Raw genomic sequence first — 25,716 nt, 5'->3', positions numbered from 1 at the left:
CCAAGCTGTGCGGTGCAGTCAACATGCTGAAGGGAAGGGATGCAATCCAGAGGGACCTTGACAGTCTTGAGAACTGGGCCCGTACAAACCACATGAAGTTCAATATGGCCAAGTGTAAGGTCTTGCACGGGAGTCGGGGCAATCCCAAGCACAAATACAGGCTGGGCAGAGAATGGATTGAGAGCAGCCCTGAGGAGAAGGACTTGGGGGTGATAGCTGATGAGAAGCTCAACATGAGCCAGCAATGTACGCTTGCAGACCAGAAAGCCAACCATAGCCTGGGCTGCATCAAAAGAAACGTGGCCATCAGGTCAAGGGAGGTGATTCTGCCCATCTACTCTGCTCTTGTGAGACCTCACCTGGAGTCCCAGAGCATCCAGCTCTTGGGTCTCCAACATAAGAAGGACATGGACCTGTTGGAATGAGTCCAGAGGAGGGCCACAAAGATGATCAGAGGGTTGGAGCACATCTCCTATGAAGAAAGGCTGAGAGAGTTGAGGTTGTTCAGCCTGGAGAAGAGAAGGCTCCAGGAAGACCTTATAGCAGCTTTCCAATACCTGAAGGAGGCCTACAGGAAAGCTGGAGAGGGACTTTTTACAAGGGCATGTAGTGATAGGATGAGGGGGAAAGATTTTAAACTGAAAGAGGGTAGATTTAGATTAGATTTAGATTAGATTTAGGAAGAAATTCTTTACTGTGAGGGTGGTGAGACACTGGAACAGGTTGCCCAGAGAGGTTGTGGATGCCCCCTCCCTGGCAGTGTTCAAGCCTAGGTTGGATGGGGCTCTGAGCAACCTGATCTAGTGGAAAGGTGTCCCTGCCCGTGGCAGGGAGGTTGGAACTAGATGATCTTCAAGGTGCGTTCCAACCCAAACCATTCTATGATTCTATGATCCTATGATTCTGTGATTGTGAGAGAAGGGTACAGTTGTAATCAGTATGGTTTGCTTTGAGCAATTCAGTTTACTTTAGGTTTCTATACCAGCAGGCATGAGCAGTTCCTGTGTGACACTGGCTGAGGTCCTGTGGGCAAAAGGAAGCCCTCTGGAGGAAGAAGAAATATGGGCACTCTTGTACCTGGCCACAGTGCAGCTTCTGGAGGACCTTCACAAAGGTGAGGTGAAAAGTATCTTCTTGTAGTTCTTACTGTTGGAAATTCATTCTTGAGCTATTTTAGTTCTTTTGAGGGTTGTTTGGGGTTTTTTTTTGAGACAAAAAGCACTAATGGCAATAATAGCTTATTGCTAATAAAAATGAGAAAACTTTCACTGCTGCTAGGATTACATGCAGACTGCTGTGCCTGCATAAGAGATCCTCACATAGGTTTGTTTTTTTCCAAATTACACATCAGATATTAATCCATCTAAGTACAGCTATGAACAGTGGAACAGGACAGAAAACTCCTTCCTAAAGAAAAGTGCACACAGAAAGTGCAGTGCCAGCTAGGATCATGTCCTTCATGTATTCCACTGACATGATTCCACTGACTTCTGGATACATCTCCAGGAAACTTCAGTGATGGGTTTAGATATGCAGGTGAGACTCCAGCAATATGATTTTCTGGACACAGTGAATTCAACACTAAGAACTCCATTATCTTCTTCAATATTTTTCAGACCCTGCTATCTGTGTGATTTGTCCATGGTCAGTACTACTGTCTGCTGAAGGAAATTTGTCCTTCCAAAACAATGCATCTCAGATGGAAGCTGTCCCTTTCAGTGCACCAGAATTGCTCCACAAACAAAGTAAAAACCAGCACATCGGACTGACAAAGGTGAGGTATATTACAAAATAAATCTTGACAGTACCTTATGAAGACAAGCTTGTGGGTTTTAATGCAGCATACCAGGTATCTACGGTCAAACTCCATTTCTAATAACACTAAACAAATTAAGCGACAGTTGGAAAGACTTACATGTATCTTGCAGCTCGCCATTAGATTAGCATGCATGTCAACATCAAAATCAATTTTGAACATCAGTTCTCAAGGTCTGCAGAAATGTATTAATTGTAAGGGCCCTCGAAAGGAATAATATTTCTATGAACATGGTGTTTGACCAGATACGGTAATTGTAATCCCAGAAGCAGGAGGACTGCAGTATCTATACAATCAGAGAGTGGAAGCACTCCCAGGAAGTCAGAAATATGTTCAGCTTTGTTAACAATATACTTTTCTTCTCCCTGACAAATGTGTGTCTCTGGCAAAACAGTAAGGTACAACACTCAGGTACCTAGAATTTTTAAATACCACTAGGACCACATCAATGCATACTTCCCTCATGCAGAACACAGTAGTTTCAGACTCCCACATAACTGATCACTTAGACACTATGCAGAAACATGAACCTTTGGAATAGATGACCCTTACTCCAGTAATCCTTTTCCTGGACATGACTGCTAGTCAGTACCACAGGTAGGGAGGAGCTTTAATCACCAATGAGAGAGCTTCAAAACTAAGAAAGAAGTTCAGATTTCTTTTCCTACTCATTGCATCATTGGATAGAGGGCAGCCTCGCTCAGCCCCTTAAGCTGAACAACACTCATTGCATGCTATCTAGTCCATAATCCAAGAGTCACTATTGTACTTTTATATATGTTTCCTCTAGTCTAGTTTTTAAAAAATTATCTGTTTGGCTTCTGCCATTTTGTGACCAAAGACACAAAAAGATGGTCTCTCTAGTATAAGGCTTTTCTGTATTTTATGTTGACTTCATAAAGGGTTTCCTTTTCTGTTTTGACAGATGTTGGTGTATTCCTTAGGAATGACCCTCTATTGGTCAGTAGACTACCAGGTTCCTCCAAACCAGGCCAGTAACACAAACATTTTTGTTTTCTTTTATTCCATCTTATATTGGTAGGTTCAAAGATTGAGAGGCATAATCTGAAGTCTCAGTAAGAGGGGCTTTATGTTTTGGACCACTAGAAAGAACTGGAAAGCTTGTGTCAAGATCCAGACTTCACCAAAAATACTAGTGCATCCAAATCAGGAATTTAGTTAGGCCTCATCTTTACCTTCCTTTTGGTTTGTTTGTTTTTTTTTTCTTTTTCTTCAAAAAACAGAATTGTTCCCATTAAGACGAATTGTACCTTGCTTTTATTTTTTTTTATTTATTCCAAGACTGTAATAAGGATCAGCTGCCCAGGGAAGTGGTTGAGTCACCATCCCTGAAGGTATTTAAAAGACATGTAGATGTGGCACTTAGGGACATGGTTTAGTGGTGGACTTGGCAGTGCTGAGTTTACGGTTGGACTCGATGATCTTAAAGGTCTTTTCCAAACAAAATGATTCTATAATTCTAGAGTAGGAAGGGCTAAAAGAAAAACATCACGTCGGCATGATTGTGGTACTGTGCACATTTATGTGCTTTTTCAAAGAATGCAATGCTGGAATAAAACTAAATAACTCTCATTTCTGAGCAAATTCTACCAGCATCTCTGCTAGTTGAAATTTTGCGTTTCTTGCTTACCCAGAATCCTTTCAAAGATTTGTAGCACACATTTTGCTTCATTTCTATATCCATGCCTTTGATTGCATGTTTTTGATTTGGAGAGCACAAGATTTTAGTAGATTTAACCTCCCTTTCATGGGTATATGTGGTCTAAGAGAAAAGGCTCTATAAGCTAAATGACTCTAAAGTTTAAGTATCTGGTCTCTATGGCAACAGTTTTGGCTGGTATAACTCCTCACCTTTTTGAAGCTAATGCTACATCATCTTACTTGCATGAATCTTTAAGATTCACAGTCTAATTAGCAAAGCTGTGGACCAGTCTGAGCTGTTATCTGTCACCAAGAAGACCCTATACAGGATGACGACCCTCCTTGCAGATGCCAGTTCCCTCCAAGGCTATCCTGGATCCCATTAGAGGCTCCACATAGTGCTGTTATGCTGCCTGTCTGGAATTTTCCCAAAGTCTAACGGAATTCAGTGCCCATTTCTTGCCCCGGGGTGGAAGGCTTACAGCAATTCCTGGTCCTAGTTTACATAGGATTTCAGATCACTGGGAAATGTCATTTAACAGTACCTCCGTTTTGACTCAGTCCCTCCAGCTGAGTGACCAACTACACACGCTCTTGCTGATGCTTTGTGAAGATCTGCCACATAAAAGACTTTCTCCTGAATCAATTCTGGAAGCATATGAGGCACATCAGAAGGAATCTGCTTCCTTACCAGCAAATGTCTACATAAAGAAAATGGTCGAGTTTGCTGGGGGAAGTGTCAGTGAGGTAGGTACTACTCTCATACTCTAATCATCTCCTTTTCTTTAGTGAGAGAGGTGAGCAGCAACATGGGATACAGGTGAGCAACTGCCTGAAATTAATGCTAGTATAAATTAAGGAGGTGAGAGATTTGGTTCCAGGCTTCTATGCAGGAAATTGAGTGGGCATGTGTACAAGCAAATGAGGGAATGAAGCCATCTCTCACACCACTCTTACATTCCTGGGAAATTATACAAATCCAACTTTTGCGCTTATAGTATCTTAATTTCTTTGGTTAATACTGAAGCAATCATAACCTTTACAGAGACTTCATATTGGCCAAAGGAATGGACTTTACACAAGAGAAAAGTTTTCCCCATTGCCATTCTGTTTCAGACTTTCTTTGTGAAATTCAAAGAAATCACATTTACATCACATTGAGAATTTCATTCATCATCCTTGAATGGAGCTGAACATTTGCTGTGCAATCAAGCCTGACCATGTGAAGTCTTTAATAAGTGAGCACCTGAGTCTTTTTCAAGATTTGAAGTATCAACAAAGCTTCGTTGACAAGCTGAATGAAACTGGAAGAAACACAATGCAAATATTTTTTCTGTTTTCAACCAGTATTCATTAACATTATGAGATGACCTTTTCCCTTGCACTCTCTATTACTCTACTTCTCACTATAACAGAGGGTGTCCCCTCTTAAACACAGCTAGCATGAGAGCATGAAGCCATCAAAACTCAGTCCTGCTTTATGTTAATTTGAGAAGATGAAGTTGCTTATACCAAGCAAATCAGCAGCCTCTGACAAGCAGAGGGCAAGGATCACTTCAGTATGAGAGTCTGAAGTCCACATATCATATGACGTTGACTTGCAATACTACTATCTTCTAGGTAGAGCGGGTAGTCACTGAAGACAACACAGCCTCTCAGCTTAACAGAAGTCACGCAATAAGGAAAAGACTGCATGAGAAAATATCGGACACCTCACCACTGTCCTCCCAAATGAATTTTCACCAAGGTAAAGACAGACATATAATAGGAATTGTCTAATAAGGATACAGCCAGCCTTTTCTGAATCTTTCTGAAGCTGGGTGAATTGTTTAATTTCATGCTGTAGTGATTACATGTAGTGTTGGATAGGATATTTATTGCTTTACATATAAATTACTTCATAATGAAAAGACTGAGGCAAGTCAGCAAGGTTTCTGTTCCTTATTTCCTCAAAGGACAGTAATCTGAGGGCTGTGAAGCAATGATATTGAATCAGCTTGCACAGAATCATCCCTTAAAGCACTTTGCATAAAACCTGGGCATATAAAACAAAGCTACTTTCAAAACTGCTTTTGTACTTTGTATATTCCAGTGTATACTCCAGCTCAGTTCTGGGGCTGGTGCTGTTCAATATCTTTATAGATGATCTAGACGTAGGGATTGAGTGCACCCTCAGTAAATTTGCAGATGACACCAAGCTGGGTGGCAGTGTTAATCTGCTAGAGGGTAGGAAGGCCCTACAGAGGGATCTGGACAGGTTAGATAGATGGGCCGAGACCAAGGGCATGAGGTTCAACAAGAACAAGTGCCGGGTCTTACACTTCGGCCACAACAACCCCATGCAGCGCTACAGGCTGGGGGAAGAGTGGTTAGAAAGCGGCCCGGCGGAAAGAGACCTGGGGGTGCTGATCGACAGCCAGCTAAACACGAGCCAGCAGTGTGCCCAGGTGGCCAAGAAGGCCAATGGCATCCTGGCCTCTATTAGGAATAATGTAGCCTGCCGGTCTAGGGAAGTGATCGTCCCTCTGTACTCGGCACTGGTGAGGCCGCACCTTGAATGCGTGTCCAGTTGAATGTGTCCAGTTCTGGGACAGATTCTGGGTAAGGACAAGAGACAATGCAACCAAAGTAAAGTTAAGGTGCAACAGAAATATGTACTTCCTAATGACTTAGGATGGCTCGTTAATGGAATTTCTGCAGCTGACTCTGGTAGTGGATTGTGTCTGGGCAATGTCCATTCTGCACACAGAAAGCTGAAGGTTTTCAGCCTCAGAATATAAGGAAGGAGAACTTTGCAGGTTATCTGCACTTTACAACCTTTCAGTTAAACATGCAGAATAGAATTAGTATTAGATTTGTTTTATTGGAATTGTTGAGGAGAACTATGAGAACTATTTTGGGTCAGAATAAGATTATGAAAGTAATATAATGAATTTACCAAACTTTCCTCAGTCCTTAAGGAACTGAAGTCAGGGTTAGAAGACAGACAGACATGGACTATATAAAAATTAGTCAAGCTAAATGTTACTTACATTATCATGCAGATACAATGATTTATAATTAAAGTATGTGATTCACCATATTTCCTTTCTGTTTCCAGACAAAGGGTCCAGATTAATGAATTACAGTCAGTCCATAGAAGATTACAGACAACTCTCTGTGGACTACAGTGACTCTAATAGTATTTCTGAAAGTACGTCTTTGATATTGTCTAACCGAGGACATGGGAAAGGTAAGATTTTCCTGAAAGATTATGTTTATGAATTATGTACTCATCTCTTTTGTCCCCTGAAATGTGAGACTACCCATGTATGCTCAGGTGATAGGCACTCCCATGCACTTGTTGTTACGTGACTAGGGAGGTATATTTGTGCTAAGCTGCAGAGAAGAAAGATCCCTTTATACTGGATTCCTTTTTACTTGTGTCGTACTGTAAAGCTACATATTCCCTCATTACCATGCAGCACCATCACTTTTTTCTTGCTTTATGCCCCCTTTGCCAAGTGAGGCTGTTCAGCAGATCACAAAGCCTGACAGCATGTTTCTGGCACATGGGGTCTTGAACCAGGTAAGAAATGGTGGAGCTACCCCACAAATGCATATGATGGGCAATGTCAAGATGGCAGCACTGAAATCAGTTGAATCTATGAATAATACCTGAGACTTGAATGGTGGGGATTAATGTTTCTTCAAGCCCATTCAAAAACAAAGGGACTAATTCTGAAATCTAGAGGAAAAAAACCAACCAAACAACCCTTTGTTTTCTTTTCATTTTTGTCCTAAAGCCGTTGCGTATTTCCTGCTCAGTGTGTTGTTTTTGTTGTGCTAAATGCCAGGTTGCAATGCTGCTCTTCTGATTTACTTTGTCCAGAGATATCAGAGTTGGAATTTTAGCTCCACTTTCAATCCTTTTATGGCAGGAACAGCATGAAAAAAACTGTTTGGGAGAGGATCTGTTCAGTGAACTCACTGTGGTAGACACCAGTCAGGATCCTTCCCAAGCCACTTAAATCAAAATGTAGGGGGATACTATGAAGCAAAGAAGGGAATTCAGCAGGAAGGGGAGTACTGCAGAACACGTGTATCTTCATGTTTAAATTGGAATCTGAGCTAGGGACACCTAGACAGGACCTTCACACTGCCCAAAAGCAAAAAGTTGCTGTTGCCCAATGTCATCAGGGTCTCCTAAAAAAACAAGCTTACCATGCCAGCTCCCCATTCTCGGACTCCTGCCCATTTCTATTCTCCATTCCACAGTTACCCACCCTCCCATCTGCTTTCAGCCTTTTATTCCATCCTGCCTGGGGCATTTGTCCTGAGCTTCCAGACCCAGAAGTGGAAGTTTACTTCTGTACTTCAGAATTTACTTCACAGAATCACAGAATCACAGAATCACAGAATGTTAGGGATTGGAAGGGACCTCGAAAGATCATCTAGTCCAATCCCCCTGCCGGGGCAGGATTGCCTAGACCATATCACACAGGAACGCGTCCAGGCGGGTTTTGAATGTCTCCAGAGAAGGAGACTCCACAACCTCTCTGGGCAGCCTGTTCCAGTGTTCAGTCACCCTTACAGTAAAGAAGTTTTTCCTCAAATTTAAGTGGAACCTCCTGTGCTCCAGCTTGCACCCATTGCCCCTTGTCCTGTCAAGGGATGTCACTGAGAAGAGCCTGGCTCCATCCTCTTGACACTTGCCCTTTACATATTTATAAACATTAATGAGGTCACCCCTCAGTCTCCTCTTCTCTAAGCTAAAGAGACCCAGCTCCCTCAGCCTCTCCTCATAAGGGAGATGTTCCACTCCCTTAATCATCTTCGTGGCTCTGCGCTGGACTCTCTCTAGCAGTTCCCTGTCCTTCTTGAACTGAGGGGCCCAGAACTGGACACAATACTCCAGATGCGGCCTCACCAGGGCAGAGTAGAGGGGGAGGAGAACCTCTCTCGACCTGCTGACCACACCCCTTCTAATACAGCCCAGGATGCCATTGTCCTTCTTGGCCACAAGGGCACACTGCTGGCTCATGGTCATCCTGTTGTCCACTAGGACCCCCAGGTCCCTTTCCCCTACGCTGCTCTCCAACAGCTCTGTCCCCAACTTGTACTGGTACATGGGGTTGTTCTTGCCCAGATGCAGGACTCTACACTTGCCCTTGTTATATTTCATTAAATTTCTCCCCGCCCAACTCTCCAGCCTGTCCAGGTCTCTCTGAATGGCTGCACAGCCTTCCGGCATCTCAGCCACTCCTCCCAGTTTTGTGTCATCAGCGAACTTGCTGACAGCGCACTCTAATCCCTCATCCAAGTCATTAATGAATATATTGAATAGAACTGGTCCCAGAACCGACCCTTGCGGAACTCCGCTAGACACAGACCTCCAACTGGACTCTGTCCCGCTGACCACTACTCTCTGGCTTCTTTCCTTCAGCCAGTTCACAATCCACCTCACTACCCAATCATCCAGACCACACTTCCCCAGTTTAGCTGCGAGGATGCTGTGGGAGACCGTGTCAAACGCTTTACTGAAATCGAGATAGACCACATCCACAGCTTTACCATCATCTATCCACCGGGTAACATCCTCATAAAAGGCTATCAAGTTGGTTGAGCAAGACTTCCCATTGGTGAAGCCATGCTGAGTGCCCCTAATGATCCCCCTATCCTTGATGTGCCTAGAGACAGCACCAAGAACAAGTTGCTCCATCACCTTTCCAGGGATGGAGGTGAGGTTGACTGGTCTATAGTTACCCGGGTCCTCCTTCCTGCCCTTTTTGAAGACTGGAGTGACATTCGCTTTCCTCCAGTCCTCAGGCACCTCTCCCGTTGCCCACGACTTAGCAAAGATGATGGAGAGTGGCCTAGCAATGACTTCCGCCAGCTCCCTCAGCACCCGCGGGTGCATCCCATCAGGGCCCATGGATTTATGGACGTCCAGGTTGCTTAATTGGTCCCTGACCCAGCCCTCATCAACCAAGACAGATTCCTCCTCTATCCTGACTTCTTCTGAGGCCGCAGGCTTCCTCCCTCTATGAGCCTCCGTGAGAAATGAAGTACTAGGTCCTCCTGTGGCATGGATTCAAATGTGCTCTGTAAGCATGTGTGGTTTTTTTATCCCAGAAATTTATTCCCTAAGGCAATAACCCTAGCATCCACTGCATCAGTTACAATGCAACAAGGTATGCACACTGACTGGTTAGTTCACTGATGCCATAAATAACAGAAAACTGCTGAGTAGTTCTTGCTTTTTCTCACTGAGAATCATTAATTTGGGTTTATGATATCCAGCTGCTGATTGTCATGAAATTCATAGGAACATACTACCCATGCTCTTCCAAATTTGAAAGGTTTAAAATTTACTAGGCAAAAATTAAAAGCATCGAGCATCATCTCAAGGGACTAATTTCCCTAGGAAAGACGGCAAAAAAACTGGGTGCACACTGCATTATCACAAGTTTGCCAGGAGATAATTCACAGAGAGAAAGCTAATATATCCTGGGGAAAAAAACACATGTAATAGCCTCTCAGCCCCAAGGATGAGGAAGGTGAGGTTACTCATACAACTGCTGTTGGTACTCTCCTACTCAAAGGCACTGCTTTTCTGAAGCTCCAGAATTGCAATCAATATCAGGAGCAATAAATACCTGAAATTGTAGCTGCTCCCTTTGTGATGCATACATGTCAGTCACATACCTAGTGCCACATTTTGAAGGTAAACTCAGGAGCCTGTTTTCTAAGTCCTTTTTTAAAAAAGTTTGGTCATAAACTTGACAAAGGCTTATTCCAGTGAATTTGTGCTTGTCAGTCTCCACTGAAACATTGGTAGCTGTTTGTACTCAGTATATTGTAAGACAAAACTCCAAAAATACAGGTGAAAACACAGAATGTGAGAGTTTGCCACAGACATTCTTTCATGAGATAATGTATTAGAAAAATGCATTCTTCTCTGAAAAGAAATATTACCATCTAGTAGAGCACCATTATCAAGGGAGATCAATATCTCTATCCAGACTGTACTTCAGAAGCTCATTTAACATATAATAAATTAATCATCTACAGCATCAACTTCTTGAAGGGCCACATGTTACTTAAACATCAGGAACGTGTTGGATTTGTGATCAAAGCACGGCAGTCTGGCCACTGAAACTAGCCAAATTGTTCCACTGCCATAAGAGCTGAGAAAGAAAAACTAAGGGGAATTTTATGTGCTTGTCAAAGTACATTTATACAATTATGTGAAACCTATAGTGTAAGCAGAGAATTTTGCAAGGCTCTCTCATTAAAAAGCATGTAGTTTCAGAACACAGGTCTGAATCTTAACTTTGTTAGCTAGCCCTGAGCATTTGGCTTATCTCAAATTTCACATTTTGTCACTACCATCTGCAGCTTGAAAAAACATGTTTTTGCATATTTTAGCAATGTGACTGTAGATTTTCTAGTTTTTAAAATTGAAAATGGTGGGTGGTACACTAGAATTCAATGTCATGTTTTCATGTTGGAATTCAGAGTGAGGTCTCAGTGTGTAGTTCATGCATATTTTATCCAGAGAAAAAGCTGATCTAAATGATTGCTTCCACATAGCTCATTTTATCACCTTTATCATTCTGCCTATGTAATAGTTTGATATGCAGTTCTTCAAATAAGATCAATGAAATGATCCAAGTGAAGAAAAATCTAACCTTCACACCCTTCCCTAAAGGATTTAAACACCTCTGCTGCTTGAAGAAATGTTCATGGAACTACCACTTGCATAACCCTGTCTGGTTCTACCTCTAAATTTCAGCCTTCATGTATTTGGGCAAAGCAATGCCTATCCTTTCTGTATCAGCAGAGATGACTAAAGGTGAAAAACTATACAAATCTTATTTGCTAAAGACTCACGATCCATCCTATATTCCCACCAGATTTTTACGATGTGAAAACATTCACAATATATTTAAAGCAGCAAATAACCAGTGGAATATTTACAAACAGTTTTCATTTCAGTGATTTTATATCCTACTCTGATTAAGCCAGAGAAGTTTCATGACTTCCCCCCCCCCGATTTTATGCCTGGAAATAGAAGAACAAAGAGTACTAGGTGTAATTTCTGATGAGCAAAAGCTGTTTCACAAATTACCCCCATACGTATGGAAAGAATAGCCATTGTACCTACACAGCTATTTTCCAAATTACATTCACGTGAAGGGTTATGAAATGGAAGTACCAATAACTATAGAACTGGGAATACTACTGGTGTAGTATTCACTTAGCCTTATCAAAGAGCCATTTATCATGTCCAAACAAGGACACAAGAGAGGAAGTAGCCAGTCTAAATTTCCTCCTTGTTGTAATTGTCCCAAGATCTGATGCTGAGTGCTGCTACAATTGCTTCAGTTGTGAAATTTCTTTTATTCATTTCAGGGAGAGTTCCAGAGACACACAGGTCATGGGACCCCACCCTTAGTGGGTCAAGGACACAAAGTAGCTACAATCTCTTCATAAACAGGTAATCAAAACTCATATTCCTAAAAGATGGAAGCTATTTTATTACCAAGTGAAGCAGACAACTAGTGTGGCAATGTCATTATCAGAAAATGCCTGGGTCACCATCTGAACCTGTTTTGATAATAGATACTGCTTATGTAGAATTAGAGCGCACCTTGACTCGGTTTGGTTCCAAGCTTAACAGTCCAAATGCTCTAGTGAAATGGAGCTTGGGCCCTGAACAATCCATACAAAACAAGGACACTGAAGTTTTCCACCTTTACTCTTTACCACTGTGTCCTGCCAGATGTCACTGGCCTCCCAGAACATCTGCCCCTAGCGTATCTCCTTCAGAATCAGACAGGTCAGGAGCAATAGCTCGCTGTGACTGAAACAACCGAGAAGCAGCTCCACAGGAAGTGTGGAAGGGAAAAACCTGTTGAGAAGGTACGAACAGTCATTGCTTTCATTGGCAAGGCATTCTGCAGAGTCCATATGTGTCTACATTCAAATTTTGGATCTGGTCTTGCCTTGCTGTCACATCAGCAGAGGCCTGATGTGTTCTGGAGTGGTTATGACAGACCATGTATATGATCCATCATTTTCAGTGGGTTATTTGCATTTCCATCTCAGTTCTTAGACTGATTTGTCTCACCTGTGTCCTGTGCTGCCTGCATTGCCACTTTACACTTATAGGTAATCAGGGACACAAGCAGTAGAGACCTCTGCTCTGTCGTGAGGATTACCCTCATTTCAGCCATGGCATGTACAGCAGCCCTGTCCGTAGACATGGAAAGCTAAGAATTGTACAACTGATACTAACTTCTTTTCAAAAGCCAGGGAAACACCACTGCTGCCAAACAAGAGTTTCCTAGACTGAGTGTTAGCATAGTGCAGCTGTAATCATGGCTGCTTCCAAATGAAGTAGAGATGTAAGTACTGTTAGCCTCTAGGCACCACAAAGACCAGAATCCCATAGTTAAGCACCATGTAATCCCTATAGACATCCCATTTAAATTGAGTTCCTGACCCAGTTAAACAGCAGTTTCTTCTTTTAACCATGACATGAGTAATTCAGGCCCACAGGAAATGCTCCATTTAGATCAACTCCCAACTAAATGTATCCCAAGTAAATAGCCTGAACTTCCTGATAAATCAGTCACGATAATCTGAGCGATGTGAGATACCCCAGTACACTTCTGAACCTGCAATAAGAAAGAACTGCAAGCAGGTTGCAGGATAGTGGCAGCTTTTGTGAAGGAAGAGCTCTCTATCTACCTAACTACACACACGTACATATATATGTGTGTATACAGACATCTATATATGCATCACACAGCTGGCAATGATATTTGTAACAGAAGATTAATTTACTGAGTATTTCGGAGCAATTGCCATGCCTCTGACTACCAGCCTGGGTACCATCTTGATACCCTTGATCTAAAACCATGCTGCCAAGAAAGTGTTCCCTTCCTCTGCTGAAAGACGAACTCTCTTCTCCAAATTTCCAGCAAGCTGTTTCCCATAGAACTTCAAGGACTGTGTACTCCACTTTTGGTTGTAAGCATCTGCAATTGAATTTCTACCAAGGTCACCATCCTATTGTAAGAACCATGACAACAGTGGAGTTGAAATAATTAGTTTGGAAACCACCAATTTCCCATATAGGAGGACAACCAACAAAAAACTTACTGATGGGTTTACTATCTATAAAGCTTACTAATATCATCATGCTCCCTTCTGTAAGCAGCCCAAATGACAAAATTTACGTCTCACAAAGTTAAGCTTGTAAGTGTATGCAGGACTATGGCCTATATATAAAGAAGTCACAGCTGCCAAGTCTGGCACCTCTCACCTTGCAGGTCTAATAACAGGAAGTGTTTTCCACAGGAAAAGAAAGTCATCTTAATACAGCATCTTAAGTTTTGAGCTAATAGTGACAAAAGTCACTCCAGGTCATTTTTAGGCATATTCCTTAGTGAAAAGTTGACCTTTATGAGGTTACATGGATACAAACAAAAATATCTAGATATCTTTATAGACAGAGGAATGCAAACTAGAATAGAACAGAACAGTTCAGTTGGAAGAGACCTGCAATAATAGTCTAGTGCAACTGCCTGACTACTTCAGGGCTGACCGAAACTTAAGGCATGTTATTAAGGGCATTGTCCAAATACCTCTTAAATACTGACAGGCTTGGGGCATCGACCGCCTCTCTAGGAAGGCTTTTCCAGTGTTTGGCCACCCTCTCAGTAAAGAAATGCTTCCTAATATCAAGTCCGAACCTCCCCTGACGCAGCTTTGAACCATTCCCATGTGTCCTGTCACTGGATACCAGGGAGAAGAGCTCAGCAACTATTCCAGTGACTTCGTTAAAAACCTTTTGAAACTCCCTGAATAGTTGCCTAAGCAACTCTGCAACATGTAAAAGAAAAGGATAAAACTTTGGGATAACAAAAAAAGCTTCCAAGTGACTTTGGCATTTGTTAAAAATATAATTATCAAAAATCCACCTCAACAAAACCTTTCCTTCTGTACCACATAATCACTCTTTCCTCATTGATAAGAGTATATATTATATTTTAACTTTATTCTAAGCATACATGTGTCTGCTAGTGTGGAAAACACCATTACTTTATGGGTTAAAAATATAGTATAAAGTCAAGCTTTCTGATCTGAGATTTCACATACCTTTCTCTTAATTAAATTGAAAATTCCCTCAGTTCCTTAAGACATTAATTTATTCTAATTAATTAGTATTCAAATAATTTAGTTCCCATTCCTGGAAAATTCTGAATAATGTAACAACAAATGTTATGGTTTTCTGAAGATTTTTTGCTTCAGAAAATAAGAAATGAGGAACTGACTTCATCCTGCAGAATTCCCAGAAAGACGTGGGGCTAAATTCTTTGCCTGTTGGCTTTACCAGACTTAAACCAGCTAGATCTGGCTCACCAAATGAAAAAAAAAAAAAAAGACTGTTATCGAATTAATGCATAGTTTAGATTTATTTATAAAGGGCATCAGTAATATTATCCCTGTTAAATTAGTTTTCCTTTTCTGTAAAGAAACTTGTAACAACTTAAAACTCACATTGCCCTGGATTTCATAATATTCTGCCAGTCAAGGTACCTCAACCTCTTTGTCCTCAAGTCTTTGTTGTTTTGATTGCATGCTATATATATTGCTCACTATGACATTCCCTTTGAAGGTCGGTCAGCGCTGTAGAAGAAATCCCTGGTGGAACTCAGAAGAACAGCAGACAGAACCTGCTAAGTTTAGGTTCCACCTTCTCCATGTCTACAAAGGACGACACAGCAGCTGCTGCATCACAGAAACGTTTGTTCCACAGGAAGGAAAAGGTGACTAATGAAAAACATATAAACTGATTTCAAAATGTAAATATCACTAGAGAAACCTCTCATCCAGTTGTCGTTTGCCAGTGATGTGCATATTAGCTACTGAGTCATCTCATTATATGAGTATTCTAAATGGACAGACTCCAAATTAGGCATGATCCAGCTGTGATAACTCAGAACTGAAGGCAGTGAAAGCTCTTGTCCATAAAGACTAAGCAAAAGCTTATAATTGAACCCTTTCTGACCTAAATGTGTGATTTCTGCAAGCATCAAACACCACATGGACTGTTTTCATCAATCACTTTGACAGGAGCTTCAGAACAGCAAAAGCATTTACAGAAACATTGAACCCAAACCCTTGCTGGTCGATGGTGCTCAAAAAACTTAAATTTTTTTTTTACAGTGTACGCCTGGACAGAAAGGTGAACTATTGGTTTGGCACACACTATGCTAAGGGCCTATTTCTAGATGCTGATTTGTTGTAGGACTCTGTTAAATGGGAAAGATAATATTTCTTTAGCAGTTGGATCACAAAAATCCAGAAATAACCAAATCACAGAAAACTTCACAATGCTGCTGCCCATGGAGCTTTCTGTTGTGGAAGTAGAAGGGACAGGTTTCAGGCTGGTGAGTCCTTTCATGTGTTTCCAGTTCACAAGGTCAAGACTGACCAGTGGCAGAACTTTGATCAAGAGTTTCAGTGAGAAACTTTGGAAAATTATCTTTTTATATATAAATTTAGTTTTAGTTTTTGTTAATATGATTTTTTCTGGGATAATAATTGAGTTCTTCAGAAGGAGTCCAGCAACTGTTACAACGAAGTGCTAGTCCCTCTTCATATGTGATACAGAACTGCATTGTCTGTTGGCAGGACAATACTAGTATTATGAAACAAACCATAAATTTTCTCAAAAAAAGATCTAAATGGGTCAAGGTACTAAGTCACGGAGAATGGTTGGAAGGATCCACCTCTTACCACTTGCAGACATTTAGTTATTTCTGTCTGCTTCAAGGATCTAAAAGTATAGATGAACCTGAAAAAAAAAACAATACGCAAAATTCCTTGAGGTGGATGCTCAGCAAGAAATAAAGCATCTTGTGCTGTTAAAGTTTGTTGAAGTTAAAGCAAAACAATACAATGTCTGCTAATAAGAAATACCAGTCAACTCTCATTACAGGGAAGAAAGCAGCTCTGCATTTTAGTCTGGCTCCCTGTGGAAGCTAGGCTTGTGGAAGCTAGGCTTATGATAGCACAGTGGTGTGTATGTATGTGTGTACATGTCTGTGACTGTCCTCATGTAACTTGGGAATCAAATGGAAAAAGGTCTCAGAAGAAATTAAGTTTCTGTAAGTGTCATGAAAATAAGTGCCTTGCGAAGGAAATGGATCTTGGTTAAGTGCCTTTACCAAAGAAAAGGCTTCAGCATGAGTTTACCCCTAAGTAGACCCCAGAGAGTCCACACACGAGAGACCCCAAACAGAAAGAAGTCTTCAGTCAGCATTTGCACCTTGTTAGACAGTGAAGTAAATTAGCTACAGCATGCAGATCAACAGAAGTGGGTTTCATTTGTACTGGTGTTTGGGATCTTCATTACATTAAGGAGATATTTATTAGATTTCTAAATTGCCTCCTTACAGTTTTCAGGTCCAGAATTTATTATTTTGTCTAGTGAACCACCAGTGACCTTACAGCTGCCTGGATCAATTGTGGTAAGTATGAACGTTAAGAATGTAGAACTAATCTAGTGACCTTTTAGTTGGGGCTCTTTGTAAATTGCATCCGATTCCCAACCCAGTCTTCTTGATACGTTCTCCTCCCAAACCAAGTTAGGTTTCCTGCAGACATATTGAAAGGAGGTAATTTAATTCTCAGTGCTACGTAGTTATTTCTGTTGGTGAAAATAGTTTAATTTATCCTTCTCAGCTAAGAATGCTCACTTTAGCACTAGACTTTTGAGACTAAGATTATACAGCAAATACGCAATGTGACATCTAGTGCCAATGTATTGGACTCCAGTTTGCAGGCACATCCTCTATCTTTTATTAAGATAAGGTAAAAGGCTGACAGCATACAGCAGTGAAAATGAGGACAAAGAAAATTTGGAATTACCCTCAAATCTAGAATAATCCTAGTGATTGTAGAGTCTGAGTATGCTCAGCTGTTTTGTGGGGATTCCTTGGGATTTTAAAAATTAGAAATGTTTGGGATATTAATTTATGAGAAGGGAAGCAGGGAATAGCATAGTGTTGTGACCAATTCCATCACGTTATGTAGAGACAGGAGACTAGGGGACCTCAGTAATAAAATGCTGTGGAATTTGTATTGCTTGTACTTGGCACTCATTCTTCACTCTTTTTTACATGTTCTTAGACAAAAAAAGGGAAATCCTATTTGTCCCAAAGGGACATCAATGTGATTCTACTCAACGGGCAGTGCCTTGAGGTGCAATGTGACATCACGTCCAAGGCAAGAGATGTTTTCAACACTGTGGTGGCATATGCAAACTTGGTGGAACATTTCTACTTTGGCCTGGCTTACCTGAAAGGTAATGAGACACAGCTAACTACAGTAACAGTTCTCTCCCTCAGTGCCTCTGTAGTCACTTTATTAATGAATTCCAGTAAGATCCTTTAAGATCTTCAGATTAAAGCAGATCCAAAGCTTAAGCAAAAGTAAGGAACGTTGGTTTAAACTGTACTGCACTGATGTAAAGCATGTCTACCCTATGACTGTGCATCAGCACAGCCATACTGTTACTGACTGATATTCCCATGCACAAAAGGCAGTGTCCCAGCCTTGCACTGAGCCATGTAGCTCCAGCAGAAATTCCAGGAAGCACTGTACTGAGGCAGGCTGACTGTCTTTGTTCCTAGATGTAAGTTGGAGTACAGGCTCAGCTATTTCATCTACAAGACCCACATCTCCCTAGCCCATTTCTGATAGCCAGTATGGCTGAGGCACTAGGAAGAAGCATACCTTGTGTGTAGGGCGTGAGGAGTACAATGGGGTACAGAAGCTGAATGGTGAGCAGAATGAAAACCCCATCAATTCCTGAGTGATTCCGTAGATACCACACCAATCCAGCATCTAACAACTGTAATCCTAAATTACATACTAAGTGTTATCCTAAGTTCTCCGTCAAAGAAGCAGTAAATTAGGCTGTAACACAGAGAAGTAAATCTCAACTGACATCCATGGTCCATTTTATTTTTTATTGCTAGTGATATACTGAATGAAGACAGCAGAACTTTGAGCTACTGAAATACCTCCAGACTTATCACAGAACCCAAAATTCTAATTTCAGGCAAAGAATTCTTCTTTTTGGATGAGGAGACCAAACTCTACAAAGTGGCCCCAGATGGCTGGAATGACCAGCCCAAGAAGAAAACATCCATCATTAATTTCACACTCTTTCTAAGGATAAAATTCTTTGTCAACCACTTTAATGTTATCCAGTAAGTGCATGGTTCTGCTTACTGCGGGAAAACCAGTAGCATCTAGGGTGACTGCTCAAGGCTCCTCCTGTGTTCCTAAACCCTTTTGTATTTCAGGCACAGCTTGACAAGGCATCAGTTTTACCTGCAGCTTCGTAAAGATATTTTGGAGGAGCGATTATATTGCAATGATGAGACTGCCCTGAAACTTGGCGCTTTGGCTTTACAGGCAGAGCTTGGCAATTATGCTTCTCAGGTGTGGATAAATAATACAATATTCCTCAGAGGTCTCTCCCAATAGCTTTTGCAGCTTTTGTTTGTCACACAGAGTTTAAAGAAGAAATGTGAATAGCATATAATTTCAGCTAAGTCCTTCAGTAATCACATTTCAGATTTAATTTAAAAAATTAAAAAATTTGCCTAATTAAGGAGCAGTAATGAGCCAGACGAATTTGGTAGGAAATATGGCAGAATGATGAAAGACTCTTGGTCCTCCATAATTGATAACATAGCCAAGAAACTCCAGAAAATCTGTAGAAAATTTCCAACATACGCACACCTTGGATGTGCAGAGGGGCTTAAAGAGATTAGAAAACATGGAAGAAAAAATAAATAAACACTCCAGAATTCACAGCTATTTTGTGTGTAGGCTCAGATCCACAAGCTGCAAAGACAGGAAGGTTGCTGATGGTATATCTGAACTACTTATCCTAGTTTTGAAGTGTACAGAAAATACCCATTTATGTTCTCTGCCATATCTTCAGTTATATAAATCAGTGTAGGTCTATTAATTGACCTCTGAGTGGTCTGATCCATGTGGCCAGATCCATCGTGGTACTGAGTCCCCCATTGTAGGCTGTACTGATGTAACTGTAGCTGTCAGCTCTAAGGGCAAGACTGCAGGCATGTCTGCAGGCCCAGCTCTTTTCTCCCTTTGCACAGAGTAGCGTGTGCTTTGAGCACCTGCTGAGCACAGGTGCAAGAAGCACATTTGGCTGTCAGGACACTGCCTGCTGTTCCCCATCTTCTTTTAGGAAATGGCAACAGGGTGACTTCAGTATGGAAATGCACCAAATAAGAAAAGTCAGGAAAGAACAAAAGGCTCCTCTCTCTTTTGTTTGGTTTGGTTTGGTTTTTTTTTGTTTTTTTGTTTTTTTTTTTCTCCCAAAGATGCATGGAAAGAGCTATTTTCGTGTTGAAGACTACATTCCAGCAAGCCGAATAAAGAAAATGACCCTGGTGTATGTACAGCGAGAACTTGCTAAATTACATCGTATGAATTGTTCCCTATTTGAGGATGAAGCTGAACTAGAATTTTTAAAGGTATCTTATCATACCCCAAATGTTATTTATTTATTTTGTGATAGAAGGCCCCTCTCTATTTACCATTGTCTACTATTTCCTTCTTGGCTGATACAGTGAAGAAATTTGAATAGTCAACAAAAAACTCAGAATTTCATTCTGCTGTAGATGCTGTCACTCTAAACTTACATCACATATAAATGGTAGGTTTCCTTTCACCGATAGTTTATAAAGGGGTTAATGCACATTTCAGGGTATTTTCAACATCCTAAGGGTTGATGCAAAATTTCAGCATGTTACCAACATGTCTGGATTCCAGAGGATTATAAATACACCTACAGAATGTATTAGAGATGATTATAGAACATGGGAATATGCACTTTCTTGACTTCTGAAACTACAGCAGCTGTTCAGCCACTTTCTAAACATGTAGGGATTGATTGTTTGTTTAAAAAAATCTGTGAACTCTGGAAGAGAGGAAGGAGTTATCTGAAGTATTTTCTCACATGACTATTTCTCTAGAGACCCCTAGATCATAATGATGTGGGATTTAATTTTTCCCCCCCCTAATTTCTCCTTCTCCCCCAAACTTCTCTGCTTTCCATCAAATGAAAAATATCAGGGATTAGATAATGGATAAATTTCAGTAGCCATTTTGCTGCAGTGCCACATGGTTTTATTTATAGCATCATTTTAGTTCAGTTGCTGTTTAATTATGTTAGTTCCTCATCTAACCCCGTCAGTGGAATTGAAGAAATAGATTGAAGCTTAGCCTTAACGACAGTCCCATCACGCATGGCAAATCCAGTGAAGAAAAGCAGCTTTGTTAGTATCTATTTCAATGAATAAGTCTGTAGAAGGAGCCAACACATCATACAAAGTGAGAAAGCCCCCATGGCAAGAACATGCAATTACCAAATATGAAAGGGATTAAAAATTAAAACCCAGATTCAGCTAGTGATTATAGATGCCCCAGTTTTCAGGGCCTGAACATTTGTGCTCTGGATACTTTCTGAAAAACAGATCTTTATTTAAAGTGTTTTATTTTGGTCACTGAAAATATCTGTTCACAGTTGAAAAGTTATTTGGGGATTCTACATTAGCTTCCCAGAAAAAAAAAAAGTTTTAGAATAAACTCATTCATCTGCAGATCACAAAAGAGGACAGAAAATCCTCCTCGTATTCCATAGTCACATTTTAACATTTTGTGGCCAAGTGCAGTAGGTAGAAAGATAAGCAACAACTCCCAGAACCGCTGGGAGAGTTCCTCAGAGTATCCTCTGCACAGTGAGATGGCAGGGGCAGAAGCTGGCTCCTCAGTCCCTTTAAGTATAATCCTGCTTAATTTTTCACCCAGCAGTGACCACTGTGCAAGAAAGAAGCAACACTGAAGATCTGTTACTATGAAGTCTGGCCCTGAAGGGAATTCTGGGGCAGTGAAATTCCCTCAAAAGTCACCACTATATTTAGATGAGATACTTTGAGGTATCATTTAGCAAACCCTATAAACTTAAGATTCTTGGCAATGGAAATTTACAATGTCTGATTTTAAAAGATGATAGCAATGAAGGAATGGGCGTATGTACCTGAGTGAGTTCATTGCAGGCTAGGAGCTGTGGTGTCACTGCAGTTAAGATTTCCAGTTTGTCATTACTGTTGTAGAAAGGAAGCCACACAAGCCCATCACAATGTCCAAGTAGTCCTGGCACCAAAGTATTAGCAGTTTTACTAAGATCACCATATTTGCTGTACCTTGCGGTTTCTGGGTTTGCTTGGGGAAACAAAGCCACAGAAAAGAAAACAGAAAGAAACAAGGTTTAACAGTAGCCAAGCAGCATTAATCCTGCATGGATTTCTATTCAGAAATGCACACAAGTGCCAAGCAGCAGTAATGCTGGGTACCTCAGTGCCCCTGTAATGTTTAGATTATTGTGCAGGAAGCTACATAATCCTCCTACCTCTTCAAATGAGGTGTGTGGGAAAGTGTTATTTCAATTTTATCCATGGAAAAATGAATGCATGTACTAGCTCTGTGACATACCAAAGTAAAGTGATGATTCTGTGAGGCAGTAGGTATGAAAAATTGGTAAGGGTTTTCAGAGGATTCTTGACAGAATGAAAGAAAATTCAGTAAAGACACTCAAAACCATTTCCTCTCCCATCTACCTACTGTTTCTTCCCATGCTTCTTTTTGAATAATGATTGGTAAATGCACTTTTTCTCTACAAGGTGACTCAGCAACTTCCTGAATATGGAGTGTTATTCTATCGTGTGTCCCAAGAGAAGAAAGGAGCAGGAGGGGACATCATCCTGGGAATCTGTGCCAAAGGCATCATTGTGTATGAGGTCAAAAATCACACAAGAATTGCCAGTTTAAGATTCCAATGGCGTGAAACAGAGAGAATTTCAGCTCATGTGAGTTGGAACCAAGTGAATCTCTTCTCCACTCTACTACTTGACTCCCCTTCTGCATGTCATTTTGATAAATTTATTGCATTCAGAGCCAGAATGAGACTTATTCTGTACAGGCAACTCCTTTTTGAAAACAGTCAAAAATCAAGGCTGGATGTGGATACCAAGATACCCAGTTCCTAGTGAAGTTTAGTTCTTTGCCATAGCTGGAGTCAAATTACTATAAAACTGAATAATCTGGTGTTGACTATTACAGAGACTATGTCAAATCTCTTTATGGCATATTCCATATTTATTCCTCTCTCGTCTTTACTTCTCTCTCTTTTGTTTTGTTTTCCTACCTACATCAGGTCATGGGATCATGTCTCTTTCCAGATCTCATTATTCCCACCCTCATCTCTTAGTATATTGATGTCTGTTAACAAACCGGTATTGGTGACGAGATTGTGACCCCTTCTAAATGGTATTCTGCCATCAGAGATATATCAATCTATCATCATACAGTGTAGGTGTCAACCTGCATTACACATTTCCCAGCCTGTTTGCTCTCCCAAAATGGCCCTTCTGCCCCTTGAAGATATTTTCATTTTCACATTAAATTGGTTTAATCATTTTAACATCTATAGGGCCAAATTTTGCCAGTTCTATCAATCTGCTCTCAATGCAGTCAGTGTCCAAAGGCTCTTGACTTTTGACATAGCACAGTTATGATCCCAGTGACAGACACCTCACTAACAACTGCTGAATTTACAATAGGCATTTACTGCACCCAAAAGGCATGCAGCCAGGCATAAATACAGCTGGACAAACCAACAAGATTATACAAATGAACTTTCAGTGCCTCAGTGTAATGTCTGATATTTGAAGCAAGCTGTGCTTTTTTTCCCTTTAGAGAAAAAAATTCATGATTGAAAACAGCTTCAGTGGGAAGAAACACACCTTCATTACTGATACAGCAAAGACATGTAAATATCTATTGAACCTCTGCTCTGCCCAGCACAAATTCAATGCACAGATGAATTCTAGGCAACTTCAGCAAACTTCATCAGGTGAGGTATAAATTCACTTTTGTTGTTCAGGCCATAGGACAAGGTTAGCTGAGAATCAGAACCTGCCACATCAGTTTCACTGTGCTTCAGTTTCTCATTTGCAGACTAGAAAATAATGTCTCCTACTTCACTGGAAGTTAGAGGTGTGTAAGTAATTTAGCTTGTGCATGTGAGTGGGCACATGCAGGGGGTGGAGAAGAGTTCTCTGATGATAATAACTATGTAGCTAAACTCAGATTTTTAAAAAAAAAAAAAAAAGCATGATTACACTTCCCTTCAGGAAACCTGCTGAGAATTCTGAAGAAACATATCAGACTTACCCCAAATGTAACCTGATAAATATTCCACACAAAGAATAACTATAGTAGTGCCCAGATGTGGTGGAGCTGGGTTTAGTTAACTGGTTATCTTTGCATAAAACAGGGGTTCAACCCTATGGTTCAGTCCCAGGACTAAACCACTAAACCAAAGGCACATCCGTCATACCCACTCAACTATGTAGCTGCTAGCTCCTCTTATCTTAGATTTTGCCATGTCTGTGGAAGATATGACTAATACCTCCTTAGACTTAAGATTTTCCATAGTTTCTAAGACAAAGTTCTGCTCAACTCAGGGCAGTTACATAGCACTTCTCACATGCAGTTCTCAGTATGCTCTGTAAAGATGGGTGAGGATTATTATGGGGAAACTGAGGCACATAAGAAATAACAGCCTAAACTGACAACTGTCATCACTCTCAACTTCAGTGGAGCAACATGAGCTGAGGACTCCTCTACTGCCTTGAACAGAATCATGATCATTTACAACTGCTGAGTATTTGACCTAGTGAGTCATAGCAGGAGAATCAAGTGTCATGCCTTATCTGCTGGGATACTCCTTTCTCTAGTAAAACTGTAAAAGTGCTGGCAACAAATTATATCATGGGATATAACAGGATGATCAATATATTGCTTCTTTCCCACTAAAATTATTTCATGAAAATTGAAATTCCACCTGCACAAATTTGTTACCATGGAAAAAGGCGCTAGGATGACATTTAGGTTCTGGGCACCTTTTGTTGCTTGGGCTCCTGTACCTTCAAACATAACTTAGTGAAAGTATGATTTGTAGCATACAAATGAGTGCTAGTAGTGAATTGTAAAGTTTCCTGTGTCACATTTGCTTGTGGCAATATATCTTAATAAAAATTACTACATTCCATATACAAGAGAACAAAAAGATTTAAAGCTAAGAAAATTATAACCCAAGTCCTGATTACAAGCACCTCAAATCACTGAAACAAGCCAGACTTACGCAAGCCATGTGACTGCAGGTTCTGAGGTCTGGTATGTGCTTGCTGTCCCAGAAAAAAAGGCTTTGTGAAGGCAATGACAGACAGTAGTTCAAAATGCTGCCTTTGCCACCACAGTGAGGCTGGAAGAGATTATAAGGCTCATTCTGCATGAGGGACACTCTTCCTTCTGCTGCACTGTTCAGATGTGTAAGTCACCATCTTTTCAAAACTTGCTAGCAACCCACTGCTTTGAAATAACCACGGCAACTCTCAGAATGTGCTAATGTGAACAGTTAAGCCTTTTGATGACTTAACAAATGCCCCTGATCAAAGTCACTGAGGGAAGAGGGAGCCTAGGCTTAATGCTGCAGAGTAGTGTTCTAGAAAGTTGCATTCAGGCTAATATTTTTTAGGAAAATGCACAGGAGGTCAGCCGTCACATACAAGCAGAATGAAAGCCCATATTTGTGCTAGTCTGTACCAAGCAGGATTCTTGTTTTACTTTCTGACTTGTCTCCAATTGCCTGGTGTCCCTCTCTCCTTCAAATCCCATGTCCAACCCACCAGCTGAGAACCTAAACAAATTAACAATTCCTCCTCCAGCACTATCTTGTTTCAGGGAAATAAAATCTTTTCAGAGGATAAATTCATACATGGCAGAGCCCAGACATCATTAAGCAAGTAGTATCTTTCACACAGAGGTGGAAAATTGGATAGCAAGCATTGCCACCAAGATGGTCCCCTACTCAACTTCACTTGTACAAATCACTCAGAGCAAACAGCCAGCTCCTTGGCCCCTCTCTAAATTTTAAGAGAGCATGTGTTAGCAGAGCTCCTATCTTCTCAGATATACGTATATTGGAGTGGTGGGCCTGTGAAGGACGGGAAACTACCAACCTGGCTAATTCACTCTCTGACAGACAGGTATTTCTCATAAACCAAACGTTT

General features: G+C 40.9%; 1 protein-coding gene across 1 annotated transcript in view; it reads left to right on the top strand.

The window, feature by feature from the left end:
* Positions 1-990: 990 nt before the first annotated feature.
* The window catches only part of FRMPD2 (FERM and PDZ domain containing 2), a 55,948-nt gene continuing 31,222 nt past the window's right edge, over positions 991-25,716 (top strand). The window contains exons 1-15 of the mRNA XM_068397436.1: positions 991-1,114; positions 1,617-1,774; positions 2,742-2,807; positions 4,040-4,225; positions 5,099-5,225; positions 6,579-6,710; positions 11,876-11,960; positions 15,150-15,300; positions 16,936-17,007; positions 17,669-17,843; positions 18,603-18,753; positions 18,850-18,988; positions 19,903-20,055; positions 22,264-22,449; positions 23,339-23,500. Of these exons, the coding sequence (XP_068253537.1) occupies positions 991-1,114; positions 1,617-1,774; positions 2,742-2,807; positions 4,040-4,225; positions 5,099-5,225; positions 6,579-6,710; positions 11,876-11,960; positions 15,150-15,300; positions 16,936-17,007; positions 17,669-17,843; positions 18,603-18,753; positions 18,850-18,988; positions 19,903-20,055; positions 22,264-22,449; positions 23,339-23,500 (2,067 nt within the window). The remainder of the gene's footprint in view (positions 1,115-1,616; positions 1,775-2,741; positions 2,808-4,039; positions 4,226-5,098; positions 5,226-6,578; positions 6,711-11,875; positions 11,961-15,149; positions 15,301-16,935; positions 17,008-17,668; positions 17,844-18,602; positions 18,754-18,849; positions 18,989-19,902; positions 20,056-22,263; positions 22,450-23,338; positions 23,501-25,716) is intronic.

This window comes from Nyctibius grandis, chromosome 4, assembly GCF_013368605.1.
Source record: "Nyctibius grandis isolate bNycGra1 chromosome 4, bNycGra1.pri, whole genome shotgun sequence".
Lineage (NCBI taxonomy): Eukaryota > Metazoa > Chordata > Aves > Nyctibiiformes > Nyctibiidae > Nyctibius > Nyctibius grandis.
Note: the sequence above shows the minus strand (reverse complement) of the source record. Positions and strands in the feature narration are given on the sequence as shown.